At 44.2% G+C, this 20,433-nt stretch overlaps 1 protein-coding gene across 1 annotated transcript in view; it reads left to right on the top strand.

Moving 5' to 3' along the window:
* Window positions 1–20,433, top strand: part of LOC127571727 (glypican-1-like) — a 165,533-nt gene that overhangs the window by 54,160 nt on the left and 90,940 nt on the right. The window contains exon 2 of the mRNA XM_052018374.1: window positions 3,365–3,523. Within this exon, the coding sequence (XP_051874334.1) occupies window positions 3,365–3,523 (159 nt within the window). The remainder of the gene's footprint in view (window positions 1–3,364; window positions 3,524–20,433) is intronic.

Genomic DNA, 20,433 nt, shown 5'->3' with positions numbered 1-20,433 from the left:
TGGGAAGGGGAGAAGAGAGAATGTCTGGGGTAGGTGGGATCTTTGATTATGCTGGCTGCTTTACCGAGACAGCAAGAAGTGTAGACAGAGTCCATGGAGGGGAGGCTGGTTTCCGTGATGTGCTGAGCTGTGTTCAAAACTCTCTGCAGTTTCTTGTGGTCCCAGGCAGAGCAGTTGCCATACCAAGCTGTGATGCATCCAGATGGGATGCTTTCTATAGTGCATCGATAAAAGTTGGTGAGCGCCAAGGGAGACATGCCAAACTTCTTAAGGCTCCTGAGGAAATAGAGGCACTGGTGAGCTTTCTTGGCCATAGCGTCTGTGTGCTTGGACCAGGACAGGCTATTGGTGATGTTCACTCCTAGGAACTTGAAGCTCTCAACCCTCTCGACCTCAGCACCATTGATGTAGACAGGAGCATGTGCACTGCCCCCTCTTCCTGAAGTCATTGACCAGCTCTTTTGCTGACATTGAAGGAAAGGTTGTTATCGTGACACCATGTCACTAAGCTCTCTACCTCCTTCCTGTACTCCGACTCATCATTATTTGAAATACGGCCCACTACAGTGATGTCATCTGCAAACTTGCAGATGGCATTAAAGCAGAATCTGGCCACACAGTCATGAGTATATAGGGAGTAGAGTAGAGGGCTGAGGACGCAGCCTTGTGGGGCACCAGGCTGGAGGTGCTGCTGTCTGTCCTCACTGATTGCAGTCTGTTGGTCAGGAAGTCAAGGATCCAGTTGCAGAGGGCGGTGTTTGGAAATCACCAAGCTGTTCAATATCTGGCAGTCCAGATATTGACAGTCACCCGGAAACCACTAGTCTTCGGTTCATGGATCCTCACTGATTCCAATTATCTCTTGATACGTGCTGGCAAGTAGTGAAGTATCAATTGTCGGTGTGGGGCAGGATCGGAGTGTGGAGAGTGTGTGTGAGCTGACATCCAGAATGCTTGAATGTTTCTGCTTGTTTTGATAGGTTGAAGCAAACAAGCTGAAACTTCACTGGAAATTGTTACATCCGTGGAAGGATTGACCACTGTCAATGCAGCCTTTGTGTTGTTGCCAGTGCCCTGATCCCTCATGAATGAGGAGGACTTAATGCAGGTGCCTGACTTTCCCACTGCCTGGTTGCTGACTGAGGATTTAGTGGACACGGTCTCCCAGCACATCCTTCAAATTGCTACAGTGTGGCTTCCCTTCCGACTGCCCTTGCGATCAGTGCCGAGGGCGCAAGACTAGAGACAGGCTCGAGCGTCTTTGCATTAGTGTGTCACAAATCAGCTTGCTGACAGGGAAGGGCTATTGAGAGTTATAGGACAACTTGGAATAAGGAACAACTGATGGAAATGGACTTGGAATCTTGAATAGACCCATAGGGAATTGCAATCAGTGGAGGTGAGGCGGGTTAGTTATGTGCTTGGGCTGATGTGCGGTGGATTAATGTGGCCTTAGAGTCAGAATAATCCAGCGTAGAAACAGGCCCTTTGGTCCATCTTGTTCATGTCGACCGATATGCCCATCTATGCTCGTCCCATTTGTACACGTTTGGCCCATAATCCTCTGAACCTTTTCTATCCATGTATATGTCCAAATGCCTTTTAAATATTGCTAATGTATCTGCCTTAACTACTTCCTCTGTGGTAGTTTGTTCCATATACACACCATCCTCTGTGTGAAGAAGTTGCCCCTCAGGTTCCTTTCCCCGGTCACCTTATACCTATGTCCTCTAGTTTTTAATTCCCTTTTCCTGGGGAAAAAGACAGTGTGCATTCACCCAATCCATGCCCCTCATGATTTTATACACCTCTACAAGGTTACCCCTCAGTGTCCTACGCTCCGTGGAATAAAGTCTTAGCCGGCCCAACCTCCCTCCCTATAGCTCAAGCCCTCAAGTCCTGGCAACATTCTCATAAATCTTCTTTACATTCTTTCCAGCTTAATGATGTCTTTCCTATAATAGAGTAATCAAAACTATACACAATACTCCAGGTGTGGCCTCACCAACGTCTTGTACAACTGCAACATAATGTCCCAATTTCTGTACTTCTGGTCTTAAATTTTTTTTAAAATTTTATTTACAGCGTGGTAACAGGCCCTTCCGGCCCAACGAGTCCGCACCGCCCATTTTAAACCCAAATTAACCTACCCGTACGTCTTTGGAATGTGGGAGGAAACCCTCGCAGACACGGGAGAACGTACAAACTCCTTACAGCGACGGGAATCGAACCCCGATCGCTGGCGCTGTAATATCATCGTGCTAACCACTACGCTACCGTGCCGGAAAGGTTTTTTTCAGCTCCGCTAGTTTTGAACCTATCTTGGACCTGTCACCAATGGTTGGATGGCCAGTGAGAGCGACTGGGCTGATGATTGTTCTTCCCCTTCTAAATATTTGTTAGTTACATTCGTTTGACCCTTTCACAGAGGAGTATACATTGGTGGCGTGATTGACTACAGGGGAACACCCTCCCAGCCTCTCTCCTCAGGAGGGACACCCACAGGTGCACAAACATGTGTAATGTGTATGATTAAAGTCTCTCTCCAAAAGAAGTCAAATTATTGACCTGTCCACAAACCTTGTTTCCTAGAGTGTAATTTACACTTGTATATAGAAGTTATCACAGGATGTCCCAAAGCCATTGTAATACTTTAGAAGTTCTCACTCATAGCCCTGTGACAATGACCAAATAATCTGCCTCAGTGAGGTCGGTTAATGGAGAAATATTAAGTGGAACACTGAAAGAATCCTGGCGACAGCAGACGCTGGAATCTGGAGCAACAATCAATCTGCTGGAGGAACTCAGCGGGTCGGGCAGCATCTGTTGGGGGAAAGGAACTTGTCAGCATTTCGGGTCGAAACCACGATGCAAGTCCTGATGCAGGGTTTTGACCCAAAGCATCGACAATTCCTTTCCTTACAGATGCTGCTCAACCTGCTGAGTTCCTCCAGCAGATTGTTTGTTGCTCTGGAAGAATCCTGTCCCTCTTTTATAGAGTGCAATGAGATATTTTATATCCGCCTGAGAATCTATGCACTCCTTGATTATTTACTGTAACACACAGTACTCCGTCAGTACTTCCAAGAAGTGTCAACATTCGACCAGATTATTTTCACACATTGCCATAAATCTATTATTTTTCCACTGACGCTCTTGCCTGTTGGAATAGTGACTCCTTCCTACTCTTATCAAAGCTCCTCAAAATTTGGATCACCTTTAGTAAACCTTCCCTTATCCCTTTTCTGCTGAAAGAAATGTGTTTTAGTTTCAGTGGGCCATCTTGGGAAATTTGGAAGAGCATCCTGCTTTCCCCACCACCAGCCCTGGTGTTAATTTAGCTGCCTGTGTTCTTTTTCATCAGGAGAGCACCTGCGGATCTGCCCACAGGGCTATACCTGCTGCACCAGCGAGATGGAGGAAAACCTGGCCAAGAGGAGTCGCAGCGAGTTCGAGGGACTGGTGAGGAACGCCAGCCGGACAGTGCAGGCGATGCTCAAGGGACAGCACGACAGCTTTGACAGTGAGTTACGGAGTTCATGTGCGGTGATGGAGCAAGGTAGGGAAGGGGGAAGTTGGATGTGCTGAAGAGAACATAAAACAGTACAGCACAGGAACAGGCCATTTGGCCTACAATGTCTGTGCTGACCAAACTAATCCCATCTGCCTGCACATGGCCTGTATCCCTCCATTCCCTGCCTGTTCAAGTGCCTGTCTAAATGCCTCTGAAAGAGGTGTCAGGTGTGGATTGAGTTGAGCTGAAGTGACAACAGTAGTATGTGGTGGTTGCAAGGAGTGGTCAGAGGAGCAGTAGAGCTTGTCACAGCAAGATGCTGGGTTTGTAGGTGGTCGCATTTCACTTTCTGTCATCACTGGAGTTCTGAGCTTGACTTCAATCAGATCTTCAAGTAGTGAGAATGAAGGTGGTCTTGTTAATGTGGTACATTTTCCTAGTTTTAACCTATGTGAATCTTCATGGTGATCTAAAAAGTAAATTCCCAGTTGGAATCCCAAACACTGAAGAGCATTAAATGGATCATTATTTGGGTGAATTTGCACTAACTTGTTGTACCGTACATAAAAACGGTAAAGCAGTAATCTGATGAATCTCAATACTATATAGAGAGAAGTATAAATATCCCAAAGTGAGTTACAGGTTGAATTCTTATTGAAGAGTCAGATAATTAATGCAGAAGCCTTGCATTCATATATAGCGATGGCCTGAGGTGGATTAATTCCTTTTGAAAAGTGATCATATTGAGTAAAAACAGCCAATTTAGACACACCTTCTGTCTATTGACAGGACACAAAATAATTGACAAGTTAGCCAGTTTTTGGTGATGCTGCTTAAGTGCCATGGCACTAGCAACCAGCGCCTGTTCTTCAAAAACGAACATGCTTGGGCTTTTTTTCATTCTGGCAGCTAAGCCCTTGTTTGAAGGAATTGTGTCAAAGAAGGCATCTCTGACCATGCTGCACTTTTTTGGTATTATGGAGGTACAGGAGCCTGAAGACCCACACTCAACGATTTAGGAGCAGCTTCTTCCCCTCGGCCATCAGATTTCTGAATGGTCCATGAACACTGACTCGTTATTCTTTTTTTGCACTATTTATTTATTTTGTAATTTAAAGTAATTCTTATGCCTTTGCTGCCACAAAACAACAAATTTCACCTCCTATAAGTCAGTGATAATAAATCTGTTTCTGATTTTGATTATGAGCCCAAGTTGTGAAGCGGATCTTGAGCCTACAAGCTTCTGACTCGAGGGCTGGAAATTTGCCACTGAGTCCGGATAACACACAGAGTGGATATACAGTCAAGAGATGTTGGTGATTTATATCATAAATAATGGTTAACCAGAAATGAATTACAGGCTGCATCTAATCACATACTTGGAGGGTTTGTGTGCAGAATAATGAACATCTGGGAATGAGTAACAGACTGGAATCTAATCAAGCTATTCAGGTTGTTTAAATATGGAGAAGATTGCATTTATGCAGCAGTTTTCATGATCTCAGGACATTCCAATGTGCTTTACAGTCAATGAACTACTTCATAAACTGTAGCCACTGTTATAACAAGAAAATGAGGTAACCAATAGCAAGTGATAATGATCAAATCATCTTTTTTTAAGAGCTGAGCAAGAGATTAATATTGTCCAAAGTAATGGAGATTCCTCTCCTGCCCTTCCTCGAAGTTGTGCTGTGGGATTTTTTACACCCACCTGAGTGAGCAAGTGATGCTTCAATTTCACATCATTCCTACAAGACACTAATCTGGAATAACGGATACCAGGAATGAAATACAGGCTGGAATCAAATCCAGGGATTGGACAGATTATATATAGAATAATGGATACCAGGGAGTGAGATACAGGATGATCTTATCAAGAGATTGAAGAATTTTATATGTGGCATAATGATACTGAGGAATGAGTTATATGTTGAAAGTTGGTCACTGGGTTTATGTGTTAAAAAGTGAACTCTTTTTTTGTCCCTGAAGTTCAGGCTTCTAGTTTATTTTTTGTTGATTCACTGACAGTTGAATTGCACTGTACTGTTGAATCAATGATTACATGTTCCGGTTTAGTTGAACTCTGCATCTGATTTCATGTACCCAGAGATAGTGATATGTTTCTGTCAAAATGTGAAGTGATATCAATGATACCACTGTGTACAAGAACATCAATAAAATTAGGAGCAGGCCATTTGACCCCTCATTCTTGCCCTGCCCTTTAATAGGATGTTTTACCTCAGCACCACTTCCTTTGATTTCCTTAATATCTAAAAATCCATCGGTCTCTGCTTTGAATTTACTCAGCAACTGAGCCACCACAGCCCCCTTGAGTAGAGAATTCTAAAGATTGACTATCCTTTTGGAGAAGAAATTTCTTCTGTTCTCCATCCTGAAAAACTGACCCATTCTCTTGAGGCTGTGACCCCTGGTTCAAGACACCCAGCCGGGGGAAATATTGTTCTTGCAACTACACTGTCCAGCCCCATAAGAACTTTATACACTTCAAATCAGTTATCTTTCCTTCTAAACCGAACAGAGCTTAGGCACAGTCCACTTAAACTCCCCCATATGACTAATGTGCCATCCTTGGAATCAATCTGGTGAACCTTCCTTGCACTCCTTCCATTACAATACATCTTTCCCTAGGACAAACCTGTATGCAATATTCTAGACGTAGTCTTACCAGGTCCCCATATAGTTGGAGCAAGACACCTCTTGCACTTGTATCCAAATCTTGTTGCAATAAAAGGCCAATGTACTGTTTGCCTTCCTAATTGCTTGGTGTACCTGTAGGTTAACTTCTATTTATTCATATGCAGGGACTCCCAGGTAACTCTAAACACCAATACCCTTTAGTCTCTCACCATTTAAAAAAAATTTCTATTCTACCAAAGTGGATAATTTACAATATTCCACATTATATTTCTTCTGCCGTTTCCTTACCCATTCATGTAATCTGTCTACATCTCCTTGAAACCTCTCTGTATCCTCCTCACACAGACTTGTATCATCAGGAAACTTCTGTCGTCCTCATCCAATCTTGTGTTATGAATATCTGGGGCACTAGCACCGATCACTGTCCCATTCCTTTAGCCACAGCCTCTTAACCTGAAAGTGATCCATCAATCTCTCGTCTCTATTGTTATCCATTAACCAATTCTCAATCCATACCAGTAAATGACAGCCCAGTACCATGCATTCTAATTTTATTTTATAATCTCTTCTGTGATATTCAACTTATTGGACTTGTAGTTGACCATTGCGGGTTAGGCCTCTGAGTGAGGCCGATTCCATATCCTTTGGTTTCAGAGGCTAATCCTTTATTGGATCTGTAACTGATCTGAACTTGGCTGGTCACCAAGAAAGACCAGATGGTGAGGGGCTGAGATAAGACAGGAAAGAACTGGTGAGATGAGGACCGCCCATCAGAGGGGGGAACAGAAAAACTGCACTGGGATAAGAGTAGATTGAGTTGTATTCAGTGGCTAACTTGTAACTGAAGCTGACCTGCATGTTACTGAATGGGGTGTATTAAATGTTCTCATCATCTGAAGGTCAAGGAAAGGAGTTTAGAATCTGAACCTATTGAAACCGTTCACCAATAAATATTCTGCCCCATTCAGAGGGTGGTGATGAATTTGGATAAAGTTCTCTTTGGGTGGGAGATTTCAGGTGATGCGCTCCCCACCCCTATCCTTCTCTGTCCTTAAATAGGTGCTGATTCCATTTGTAGCATTTCTCTCTCCACCTTTTCTTCCCCAGTTGTGTTTTAGTTAGATAGGATGGACTTAATTTGGGGGTTCGCTGCTTGGTGTGTCTCAGTACTAGAAGGAAAGCAATGCGTTGGTAAAGTGAGCCATCGCTTTTGACTCCTGAGTCTGCTCAGAACTCCCAGCTTGTGTTTTGTAAGGTGGAAGAATGAGGCAAGTCACACATCACATGAGATAAGTGTGATCAGTCAGCAAGCTTTATTTCACAGCTTGCTAAACATCAATATTTAGTAGCTGGCAGCTCCACGTGTCAGAGATTCCGGTCTGTAAACCAATCCACTTCTGTTTGCGACCCAGACTGAGGTGGAATTTCACTCTCTGACCACTTTCACACTAAGTGCTTTGAGCGTTTGCTTGCTGTATTGACACTTCCCACACCTCACAGGTATTTGATCTGTGGAGGCAGAATGATTTCTCTATCTCTCTTCCCGCCATCAGTAGCCCATGGTTGTGGCTTTGCTGGCTACTTCCTGTAAAACTCAGACCCAGTAGTCAAGTGCACGAGTCTGACTTCCAGCATAACTTTCCCGAAATAAATAACCTTAACTCAATGAAGCTTCCGGTGAGATGTCATTGCATCCAGGGGACTGATGAAAGAAAAGATATCTTCTGATACTGGTCTCCCCCACAGAAGGAACTTGTGTCTTTCACACCCTCCAGCCCTTGTAAACAATGAATCACTTACAAAGTGTGTTTATTGTCATCCTGGTGAATATAGGATCCAATTTAGGAACATCAAGGCCCCACAGACAGATTTAAGATTAGTTTATTTTCATATACACCAGGGTGCAATGAAATTCCTTGCTTGTGTGAAGCTCACAGAGTAAACAGTGTACATGGTAATAATAAGTAAAACAATAAATACAGTGATGAGGGCAAAACAGCAGAATGGTGCAAAGTATAGTAATGTGAACTGAGGTGGTGTAGAAAGAAAGGCTAAAGTGACAATAACAGAAGAGGTAGAATTAAGGGTTTGAGAACATGGCAGCATCACTGGGAAGGGGATTTGAAAGAGGTGATTGGCTCATAAGTCTGATGGCAGTGAGGAAGAAACTGTTCTTGAGTCTGGTCGTCCGGGCTTTCAAGCTCCCGTATCTTCTCTTAGAAGGCAGAGGAGAGAAAAAGGAATGGCCAGGGTGGCAGGTATCCTTGGCAATACTGTTGGCCTTCCTGATGCAGCACACCATGACGATAGACTGGATGGAAGGAGGTGACGAGCCTGTGATGAACTGGGCAGTGTTTACCACTCTCTGCAGGGTCCAGTGGTCCAGAGCAGAACAATTGCCATACCAGGCTGAGATGCAACCCGTCAGGATACTTTCTATAGAGCATTCACTGTAAAGTACCAGTGCTCCTCATGAAACATGTCACAGTACAGGTAAGGACCCCAGCTTCCAGCCAAGTCTTTTAAGGAATTATTCCAACAGGATAAATGAGCAGAAGATTCAGTTTGGCCATAGATTACCCTACAAAGCTGGTCCCCATTTCAGCTGAATCTGCCCTCTTCCCTCTTGACCTGATGTAGCTGACTCGATGTGATTCTACAGGGGCCAAGACTGAGAGTGTGTTTGGAGGTTGTGCTGACATTATCAAACGGAGGGACAATTTTTTGTTTTGTCCACTCTTTAGTTTTCACCTACTTCAGAATCGGAATCAGATTTATTATCTCTGACTTGTATGACATGAAATTTATTGTTTTGTGGCAGCAGTACAGTGAAAAGACATACAATTACTATAAATCACAAAAATAAATAAATAATGCACAAAAAAAAGAAATAACGAGGTAGTGTTCATGGATTGTTCAGAAATCTGATGGCGGAGGGTGAAGAAGCTGTTCCTGAATCGTTGAGGTTGGGTCTTCAGGCTCCTGTACCCCCTCCTTGATGGTACTAACAAGAAGAGGGCATGTTCTGGATGGTGAGGGTCCTTAGTGATAGATGCCGCCTTCTTGAGGCACCACCTCTTGAAGATATCCTCGATCGTGGGGAAGGTTGTGGCTGTGATGGAGCTGGCTGAACCCAAAGCCGTCTGCAGCCTCTTGCGATCCTATGCATTGGAGCCTCCATACCAGGCTGTGATGCAACCAGTCAGAATGCTCTCCACCGTACATCTATAGAAATTTGTGAGAGTCTTTGGTGACATACTGAATCTCCTAACAAAGTACTAGGTCCATGAAGTCCTGCCCCAGTCCGACATCTTTGTGTTTATCGAAGATCAGTTATTGTAATGAGGAACTTACTCGCATCCAGGCGATTGATGAAGGAACAGGGTAAATTGGAACACACTCCTGAATTGGAGCGCTGCTTTTAATTACTGCAGTAGATGACAGATATATCCTGTAAAAGCAGTGCCCCAGATAATGTGCTAATGTGCTTCTGCTTTGATGGCTTATTTGGCAATCTAGAGGGTAAACAGAGTCATACAGCATGGAAACAGGCCCTTCAGCTCAACTGGTCCATGCCGACTAAGATTCCCATCTAAGCTAGTCCCATTTGCCCGCATTTAGCCCATATCTCTCTAAACCTTTCCTATCTATGTACCTGTCCGAGTACCTTTATAAATGATTTGAATAATTCCTTAAAAGACTTGGCTGGGTACTTACCTGTACAGAGTGACATGTTTCATGAGGAGCGCTGGTACTTTACAGTGAATGGGCAGAGGCAAGTTCTTCAAACAGACATTGTAATGAAATAGCCACCTTATTTATCTGTTCAGCCATTTAACCCACTCCTTTAATTACTATCGATTCTGTTTCCTATGCCATGCATAGCAGCACATTCCAGATCACAACTCCCAACGGGGAAACAGATTTCTCATATCACTTGAGAGTCTTTTGCCAATCGCTTTAAATCTGTGTCCTCTGGTTACTGATCCTTCTGTCACTGGAGATATTTTCTCCTTATTTACTCTAAAAACTCTGCATGATTTTGAACGCCTAATCAAATATTAATCTTCTCTGCTGTAAGGAGATTAATCCCAGCATCTCCAGACACAACTGAGGTTCCACAAGATCTTTCAGTTATATATGGGAAATAGTGCTAAACAGAAATACTCTGTGGGAAAGACATTGAGAATAATATGTCTTGGTGGCTCATTTGATAGCATTTTCACTTGTTTCTTGTCCCGCTCTGGAAACTTGTGCATAAAGCCTTGGCTGATATTTAGTTTCCACTTTAACTGATAAGCTGAGAACCAGCATGTCCTCCCCAGGTTATGGCAGGGTTCTGTTCCTATGGACTGTTTGTAAACTGAACAATTCGCAAATCAGAAATGTAGCCATGAACTGAGTCCTCACGCCGCAGAAGATGCCTGCAGCCCTGCGGCAGCTGGCAAATCCATCCCACCAGTCTCCCAAATGCTCGCTCGTACATACAGGCTGTACTTAAGTCGGGTGTTCGTAAGCTGGGCAGGACCTGTAACAACAAAGTTCAGTGCTTCACTGCCCAGTGTTAGGCTAATAGTTATCTGTCTGCCAACAGGTTCAAAACTATTTCAACAGTGTTGTGGGATCTTTCATTGTGCTGTGGCCTTGCCTGCATTCTAACAATGGCAAAATTTCAAAGCTCTTTCATCAGGTGTAATGTTAGAACATAGAACATAGAAAAACGACAGCACAATTCAGGCCCTTCGGCCCACAAAGCTGTGCCGAACATGTCCCTACCCTAGAAATTACTAGGCTTACCCATAGCCCTCTATTTTACTCAGCTCCATGTACCTACCTAACAGTCTCTTGAAAGACCCTATCGTATCCGCCTCCACCACCGTTTCCGGCAGCCCATTCCACGCACTCACCGCTCTCTGAGTAAAAAACTTACCCCTGACATCTCCTCTATATCTACTCCCCAGCACCTTAAACCTATGTCCTCTTCTGGCCACCAATTCAGCCCTGGGGAAAAGCCTCTGACTATCTACCCTATCAATACCTCTCATCATCTTATACACCTCAATCAGGTCCCCCCTCATCCTCCGTCCCTCCAAGGAGAAAAGGCCGAGTTCCCTCAACCTGCTTTCATAAGGCATGCTCCGCATTCCAAGCAGCATCCTTGTAAATCTCCTCTGCACCCTCTCTATGGCTTCCACATCTTTCCTGTAGTGAGGCGACCAGAACTGAGCACAATACTCCAAGTGGGGTCTGACCAGGGACCTATATAGCTGCAACAATACCTCACAGCTCCTAAATTCAATTCCCCGATCGATGAAGCACAGTACACCATATGCCTTCCTAACCACAGAGTCAACCTGCGCAGCTGCTTTGATTGTCCTATGGACTCGGACACCAAGATCCCTCTGATCTTCCACACTGCCAAGAGTCCTACCATTAATATTATATTCCGCCAACATATTTGATCTACCAAAATGAACCACTTCACACTTATCCGGGTTGAATTGCATCTGCCACTTCTCAGCCCAACTCTGCATCCTATCTATGTCCCTCTGTAAACTCTGACAGCCCTCCAAACTATCCACAACACCCCCAACCTTCGTGTCATCTGCAAACTTACTAACCCACCCCTCCACTTCCTCATCCAGGTCGTTTATAAAAATCACAAAGAGTAAGGGTCCCAGTACAGATCCCTGAGGTACACCACTGGTCACCGACCTCCACTCAGAATACGACCCTTCAACAACCACTCTTTGCCTTCTGTGGGCCAGCCAGTTCTGGATCCACACTGCAATGTCCCCTTGGATCCCATGTCTCCTCACCTTCTCCATAAGCCTCGCATGGGGTACCTTATCAAATGCCTTGCTGAAATCCATATACACTACATCTAGTGCTCTCCCTTCATCGATGTGCTTAGTCACATCCTCAACATCTGTTGTTTGGGACTTTGTAAGGTTGTAAAAGGTGCCACACCTGTACTTGTCATTTCCTTTTTATTCCAGTTGGGATAACTGACAGGTTCCTGGGCAGGGTTCTGGTATTGAGGTTAATTGAAATCACACTTCTTTCTTTTCCCGAGGGCAGGACAATGGAAGCTGAGCTTGTATGTACACATTACCTTTCTGGCAACCATGACATTAAGCTGCTAACTTGGTCCAGCCACCCCCTGGCAGTTTTATCAGCTGGCAAAGCAGAATGAAAATACGACTGTTGAATCATTGAAGTCCAGTAAAATTCTTTTTATCCGACACACTCAGGACTTTGATTATGCCAGACTAGCAGATTTTCTGGACCATGAGATGTCATTTTATTAACGTCCATCACATATTTTTCTTTACATGTTACATAGTTGTAAATTAAATCCTAAGATTAAAGGGAATGCAGGATTAAATTAAATCCTAAGATTAAAGGAGCGCACCAAACAGAACTGAGTAAGTTTAAGGAGAGCACAGAATCCGGGGCCCTGGTGGAGTGGTCAGTGATTGTGGGATCCAGTGCCCTGGTTGAATGGACAGGGAATGCAGCAAACATCACTTACGAATCACAGGTAATCAATGGTCCCTTTTAAAAACTGGTTTGGGCAGCTGTGCCTGTCCATTTGCCGAATTCCTATCTTTCATCAAGCCAGACAGTGAACCATCAGCGTTCCGAATGGTGAGCCAAGTTTCAAACCATTGGGATTTCCAAATAGCTGGATAGCAGATTACAGAAGTTTAGCCGTATTTGTAATGCGACTACAAATCTGTTGACACATGACTAACAGAACACTGCAGGACTGCTTGATACCCAGCATCGTGTTGGATGGAACAAACAGACAAAAGAACTGGAATCTGGAGTGACAAACAAGTTGCTCAGCAGGTCAGGCAGCATCTGTGGAGGCAAAGGGAAAATTGGCATTTTGGGTCGAGACCCTGCAACAGAACTATCAAGAACCCTTCCTGTGCTACCCTCACCTTCAAGATTGGGGCTGTTTAACCTGATGAAGTATTTAGGTTTGGGTCAGATGAGGACAGCCGTTGTCGGCAGGGCTCGGCTTTCCTTACCCAGGTTGGGATAATTTGTCTAACGTCGGTGCTCGAGTTTTCTGCTCTTGATCGTCATTTGCTGTTTCATGTCTTAACATATCAATAACGTGCTTTGGATTGTAATATTTACTGCAATATTCAGGGATGCAAAAGTACTAAAACCACTGGGGCTAAGGTCAAACTTAGATTGGCTGCTGTCGGATTGCAGGGTAGATTTGGATTTGCTGTCATGGGTTTGGATTGGCCACAGCAGAGCAAGTTAGAATTGTCTGTGGTCAGACCAGTTTTGTATTGGCTGTGACCAGATCAGTTTTGGATTGGCTGAGGTTGAGCGGGTGGGGTCTTTTTGTGGTCAGGCTGGGTTCAGATTAGCTGCAATTGGGCCAAACTGGGATTGACTGTGATTGGGCCGGGTTTGGATTGGCTGCAGTCAGGCCAGTTTCAGATTGACATTGGTTGGATTTGGTTCAAACTTGCCATGGCCTGGTCTGGTTCAGGCCTGACTTTAATTTTGTACTTTTGCATGCCTCGAGCTCACCTCATTGGCAGTGGAGTCATTCTTTAAATGGCTTGGTCTTTAGTTTATGCCATAAATTTGCCTGGAGTTGTATCGTCTGTCATTATCCTTTCAAAAACTGATTTAGTTTTGCTCATCCATCAGCGACCTGAAGTTGAGGTTTGATCTTGATCCACTTCTGTGAGCACAGGGTGCCATTGGCTGCACCCCATATCTTCACAGCTCCTTGAAGATTGATGCATGAATCTTTGTCAGGCCCAATTAACCAGCTGGAAGAAGAAGAAAGGGCTCCTTGTCAGAGAGCAGAATTCCTTTCTTCCTTCCTTCACTGTGCCTTTGAAGATCTGCTTTGATTTCTCTTTCATCAGATGCGAGCTTTTCCAAGCACTTTATTTTTTATACACGAAACCATCCCAGCAAGTTCGTGTAGGAGCTTGCTCGATACTTAGAATAATCCTGAACTGCTTGGGGCTGGCCGTATCGAAATCTTCCTTTTGGTTTTCAGGCAAGTTTGAAGTGTGCCGATATCGAAAATACTGCAGATGCTGGAAATCTGAAATTAAAAAAAGGAAAATTCCAGAAGACCTCTGCAAGTTAGGCAGCACCTGTGGGGAGAGAAACAGCTAAATGTTTGTTCTGGAGCTCTTCATCAGAACTGAGAAAGAGAGAAATGCGTTAGTCTGTAGCAGTGAAGGTAGAGGAGGGCTAAGGGAGAAACAAAGGGTGAAATAATGAGGCAGTTAAGATAAGATTAAGCATCTTTGTCTGTGTAATCTGTTGCTAATATTATATACAACACACAAAATGCTGGAGGAACTCAGAGGGTCAGGCAGCATCTATGGAGAGAAATGGACAGTCAATGTTTGGGTCGAGACCCTTCGTCTAAACTGAAAGATAGAAGGGAGGTAACCAATATAAAAAGGTGGAGGGAAGGGGCGGAGCAAGGACTGGTAGGTGATAGGTGGACATCTCTTTATCTTATGAAGACTGTCTAATGGCTTGTTGGGTACGGTTACAACAGAGTGTAGTAATGAGTAGTAATAGTCAGGTCCTAATATTTATGAAATCTGTTGGTCTCGCTTGTGGTAACCACAGAGCCAAAGGAGGTGAAAATTCAGTGGGGTGTAAATTGCTGCTGATCATTACGTGGTGATTCAACTGAAAAATATGGCCATCACTAAAATAAGAACACAAGAAAAAGAAGCATAAATGAGCCATTTGACCCCTCGAGCTTGCTCCTCTGTTCTGTAAGATCTTTCTTTTTCATTGTCACTTTCCTGAGCTAACTGCATAACCGTTGATTCCCTCAATATCTGAAATCTATCTGTCTCTGTTCTAATTGTACTCAGCAACTAAGCCTTCACACTCCACTAGGGTTGAAAATTTCAAAGAGTCATTATCCTATAGGTGAATAAACCTCATCCTTGTCTTGAATCCCTTATTTTGTGTTCTTGACACCCCAGTCAGGGGAAGCACTGCCTCTGTTTCTGCCTATTAAGCTCCGTAATAATTTTGCACGCTTCAATAAGGCCAAAGTTTACTCTAACATTACAGGACAATCCTCCATCCCAGGAGTCAGTCTGTGAACCTTCATTGTTATGTTCTCTTGCAAGTCCACCCTTCCTTCAGTAGGAAGACCTGGTAAGTTCACAACATTTCAGATGTGGTTTTACCAGGGTCCTCTATAATTGCAGTGAGATATCTTTACTTTTGTATTCAGATCCTCTTGCAATTAAGGCCAACATACTGTTTGCCTTCTTAATTACCTGCCATGTTGTTAACTTTTAATGTTTCACGTACAAGAATGCCCAGATCCTTCTGACTGTCAGAGCCTCAGAAAATACTTTGCCTTTCTATTTTTTGCAACAATTTGGATGAGCTCACATGGTTCCATATTATGTTCGATCTGACCATTCACTTAACCTATCACTATCTTCCTCTCAGCATCCCTCTCACAGCTCACAAAGACACCCTGCTTTGACAGCTTTGTTTGATTTATCACCAGTGATCATTTTAAGCAGCATTTGATGCCCACAGTCAAAATAGCAGAGTGTAATAATAAGTCGTAATGGGCAGGGTGGCATGGTGGCACAGCAGATAAAGCTGCTGCCTCACAGCTCCAGTGACTCAGGTTCGATCCTGACCTCTGGTGCTATCTACGTGGAGTTTGTACTTTCTCCCTTTAACCACATGGGTTTCCCTCAAATGCTCTGGCTTTCCCCCACATCACAAAGATGTGCAGGTTGGTAGGTTAATTAGCCACTGTAAATTATCCCTAGTGTGTAGGTGTGTGGTAGAATCTTGGGGGAGTTGAGAGGAATGTGGGGAGAATAAAATGGGATTAGTGTAAGTGGGTGCTTGATGATCAGTGTGGACTCGATGGGCCAAAGTACAACTCTGTGACTCTACGACCGTTCACTAGTCTTGTACTTGATGTGAAATCTTACACAAGTGGTATCAGTCCTGCCTCATACACTGAATACCATCACAGTAAGGACTCTAACCCTCAGCATTTACACAGACTATGCACTGAGGTCAAATATCCGGAAGTGTCTTACACACTCACAACGTAGGCTGTGGCTAAAATTCACTTGCATAGCACATTTGCTACACTCTCGAACTTCCGGATCGTAAAATAAAGTAGGTAGAGAAGACAATTGTGTTATAATTAGCGTACGTTATTTTATTGTTTTCACCTCTCCCAGCCTCGCCGCCAATTTTCTCTGTTCCTTCCCTCAAGTATTGAAGTCACCACTGATTCGTGGCATCTTAAAGCACATTTTGTAGCTCTGCCCTGTCGTTTAGCTCCCCAGCTGTGTGGAGTCTGTGGTGCAGTGAAAATTGCTTAGCCATTCACATGTGACAAGCAGAGGAGGGGTGAGTGAACGACTGCTCCGTACTCTTGCCTGCGCTTCTCCTCTTTAATTATTGAAGAGGTTTATTTTCAAAGCTGAAGTATTGTGGTTTGTAATTACAATAATATGATGAGCTTCCAAATTTCTCTCCAGTTCTGTGGGCTCAATCTCTTTTATTAGTGCTTGCAGCTAGACTGAGTGACCTTCCTGCTTTCAATGGAGGTTGAAGTAATGTAGAGAACTGATAGAACAAATTCGATTTGCCAAGTATTGGTGATCATAGCAGAGGAGTAATCTCCCTCTTCAAATCTAAGCAACTTTGGGTTAACGTTGACCAATAGGATATGACTGATCCAAATGCTGTAAGTCATTTTTGGTTGTTGCCAAGGAACCACATCTCTGTGGAGGAAATTCTCAAAGGTTGATGTTTGGTCTCAAGGAAAATGTACAAGCAATTCAACATCTACAAATCAGGAATGGAAAGATGTCTTCAGCATGCAACCGTACTCGAGTAATTCTCATTCCAAACAGCCGTGAGGCCAGTTCTCATCTTCCAGTCTTAACTTTCACCCTGATTCCAAATTCACACTGGGTCCCATCCCTTTATCACTGAAGCTCACTAGACTAGGTTTGCTCCTGTTAAACCAACACTTAATCACAAGCACAACCCTTCCTGCCATCGAGGACATCTTCAAGAGGTGGTGCCTCAAGAAGGCGGTATACATCATCAAGGACCCTCACCACCTTTTCACATTACTACCATCGGGGAGGAAGTACAGGAGCCTGAAGACCCACACTCACAGCTTCTTCCCCTTTGCCATCAGATTTCTGAACAGTCTATGAAACCATGAACACTACCTCATTATGAACACCACCAAACCACGGTTTCCCCCCTGTGTTGTGCACAATCCTGACTGGGAAGTATATCTGCTGTCCTTCAGTGTCGCTGGGTCTAAATCACGGAACTCCCCATGCATTAGCACTGAAAGAGCTTTGCACTATTTATTTATTTTTGTAACTTATAGTAATTTCTTTGTCTTGCACTGTACTGCTGCTGCAAAACAACAAATTTCATGACATATGTCAGTGATAATAAACCTGATTCTGATTGACACCTACATTTTCAAATGCCTTCATGGGTAATTCCACCCCCCCACCCCCACCCTCCCGAACTCTGTATCCCACTCCAGCTCTAAAAACCAGTGCACTCTTCCATTTCTGCTCTCCTGCATGTCCTTGATTTGAATTGTCCTCCCATTGGGCACCACCTTCACCCACAAACCTCTCTACTTCTTTATCTTCTTTAAAAATGCTGCATAAAACTACTGCTTCACCTGAACATCTGGTCACCAGACCTCATACCTCTTTATATGAATCGGTGCCCAATTATGTTTAATAGTGCTTCTGCAGACCACTATGGGAATAGTGGTGCAGTAGCATAGTTATAAAGCTGTTGCCTCATGGCTCCAGTGATCTGGGCTCAGCCCTGACCAACAAGTACCTCTTTACAGGCCAACCACAAATTAGAACAGCACCAGGTATTCTGCTTGGGTAGCTCTAGTGGTAGGAACATTTGAATTTTCCAATTTCAGGTAACCCATTACCCCGAAGTTCCTTTCCCACTCCCACCTGTCAACCCAGGGTCTCTCTCCCCTTGTTCACCTTCTTCATCCCTGCCGCCATCGTTTCCTAGACATCACCCTCCCCATCTGTCCATCACCCACACACCTTTCTACCTGGGTTTCCTCTCCCTTGGTTCACCTTTCCTTTCCCCTCCTCCACCTGGTTCCATCTGCCCATCGTCCCTCCCTTATCTAGTTCCACCTATCACTTAGCAGCGTCTGTCTCAACACTTGCCCCTCCTCTCCCCCTCGTGCCTCCATCTGTCCATCATTCCCCTCCCTCCTTATCTGGTTCCACATCACCTTGCAGCTTCTATCTCACCCCTGCCTCTCACTTCTAAATACCGGCTACCTTCCCTCTACACTCTTGGTCCTGATGCAGGATCTTGACCCAATACGTTGACCATCCTTTTGCCTCCACAAATGCTGACTGACTGGATGAGTTCCTTTGACAGTTGAGTTTTTGCTCCAGATTCCAGCATCCTCATTTCTTGGTATTGGTTTATTATTGTCACTTGTACTGACGTACAGTGAAAAGCTTGTCTTACAAACCAATGGTACAGGTCAATTCATTACACAGTGCAGTTACATTGAGTTAGTACAAAGTGCATTGATGTAGTACAGGTAAAAACAGTAACAGTACAGAGTAAAGTGTCACAGCTACAGAGAAAGTGCAGTGCAATAAGGTGCAAGGTCACAACAAGGTAGATCGTGAGGTCATAGTCCATCTCGTTGTATAAGGGAACCGTTCAATAGTCTTATCACAGTGGGGTGGAAGCTGTCCTTAAGTCTGGTGGTACGTGCCCTCAGGCTCCTGTATCTTTTACCCGATGGAAGAGGAGAGAAGAGAGAATGTCCTGGGTGGGTGGGGTCTTTGATTATGCTGGCTGCTACACCAAGACAACGAGAGGCAAAGACAGAGTCCATGGAGGGGAGGCTGGTGTCCGTGATGAGCTGGGCTGTGTCCACAACTCTCTGCAGCTTCTTGTGGTCCTGGGCAGAGCAGTTGCCGTACCAAGCCGTGATACATCCAGATAGGATGCTTTCTGTGGTGCATCAGTAAAAGTTGGTGAGAGTCAAAGGGGACAAACCAAATTTCTTTAGCCTCCTGAGGAAGTAGAGGCACTGGTGAGCTTTCTTGGTTGTGGCATCTACGTGATCTAGGTGGCATCTTGTGTACCTATTTACACAAATCCTAATTATTCCATTTTTTAATGTTCTCCCCACATGTTTATCAACTGCCCCCCAGTTTTTATCACTCACCTACACATTTGGGGTAATTTACGGTGGCCAGTGAACTAACCAACCTTCATATCTTTGGGATGTGGGAAAAAACTGGCGAACCCAAAGGAAACCCACGCAGTCACAGGGAAAATGTGCACACAGCAACAGAGATCAGGATCAAACTTGGGTCTCTGGAGCTGTGAGGCAGCAGTTCTTCTAGCTGTGTCACTATGCCATCCCAACCTGTGTCACACATTAGTCAACTATCACCTGCAATTTCCCAGTCTTATGATAATGAAAATGAAGAAGTCTCAGTAACAGGAGTCCCAGACAACTCTCTCCCATATAACATTTTTAATTAGTTTTTCCAGGATGAGGACAATAATGTTGGTTCTAGGATTGATACCACTCTGTCACAGGCTGTTACCATTGAGACCTGAGTTGCCTAAACTCAGTTTACATTGGACCCTTGTTATCACCAAGCAAGACTGGCTAGATATCGACTTTGCTCTCAGTGACCTAGGGTTAGTGTTTAGACAATTTTGTATTCTACATTGCGGTGAAAAGTGAGAACTTGGGCAGAATTTTCTCCATCCGGTGGACGTATTACCTGCTGTGGTCAGTGGTCTTGATGAAAAGCTGGGAATTCGCCCTAGCCAAAGCCAAGGCTGACACTCCAGCAGTGAGGGCATGCTGCACTGTTGGAGGGAATGCTGCACTGTGTCAACAGATGTTGACACTGTTGTCTCATCCTACAGTGTTCAGGATGAGACATTAAACTGAGGACCCATCTCCACTATCTGGTGGATACCCCACAGCACTGTTTCAAAGGATTGCAGAGGAGCTCTTTGGAGTGTCTTGGACAACTATTGTCCCTGTCTAATGAAGGGCTATTGAGCTGAAATAATAACTTGTTTCTCTCTCCACAGATGCTGCCTGACCTGCAGCACTTTGTTTCACTTTCAGATTTCCCGCATCCACAGTATTTACTTGAATGCCCCTCAGTGATCAAAACTAAAAA

Source organism: Pristis pectinata, chromosome 6 (assembly GCF_009764475.1).
Source record: "Pristis pectinata isolate sPriPec2 chromosome 6, sPriPec2.1.pri, whole genome shotgun sequence".
In the NCBI taxonomy this organism is placed as follows: Eukaryota; Metazoa; Chordata; class Chondrichthyes; order Rhinopristiformes; family Pristidae; genus Pristis; species Pristis pectinata.
Note: the sequence above shows the minus strand (reverse complement) of the source record. Positions and strands in the feature narration are given on the sequence as shown.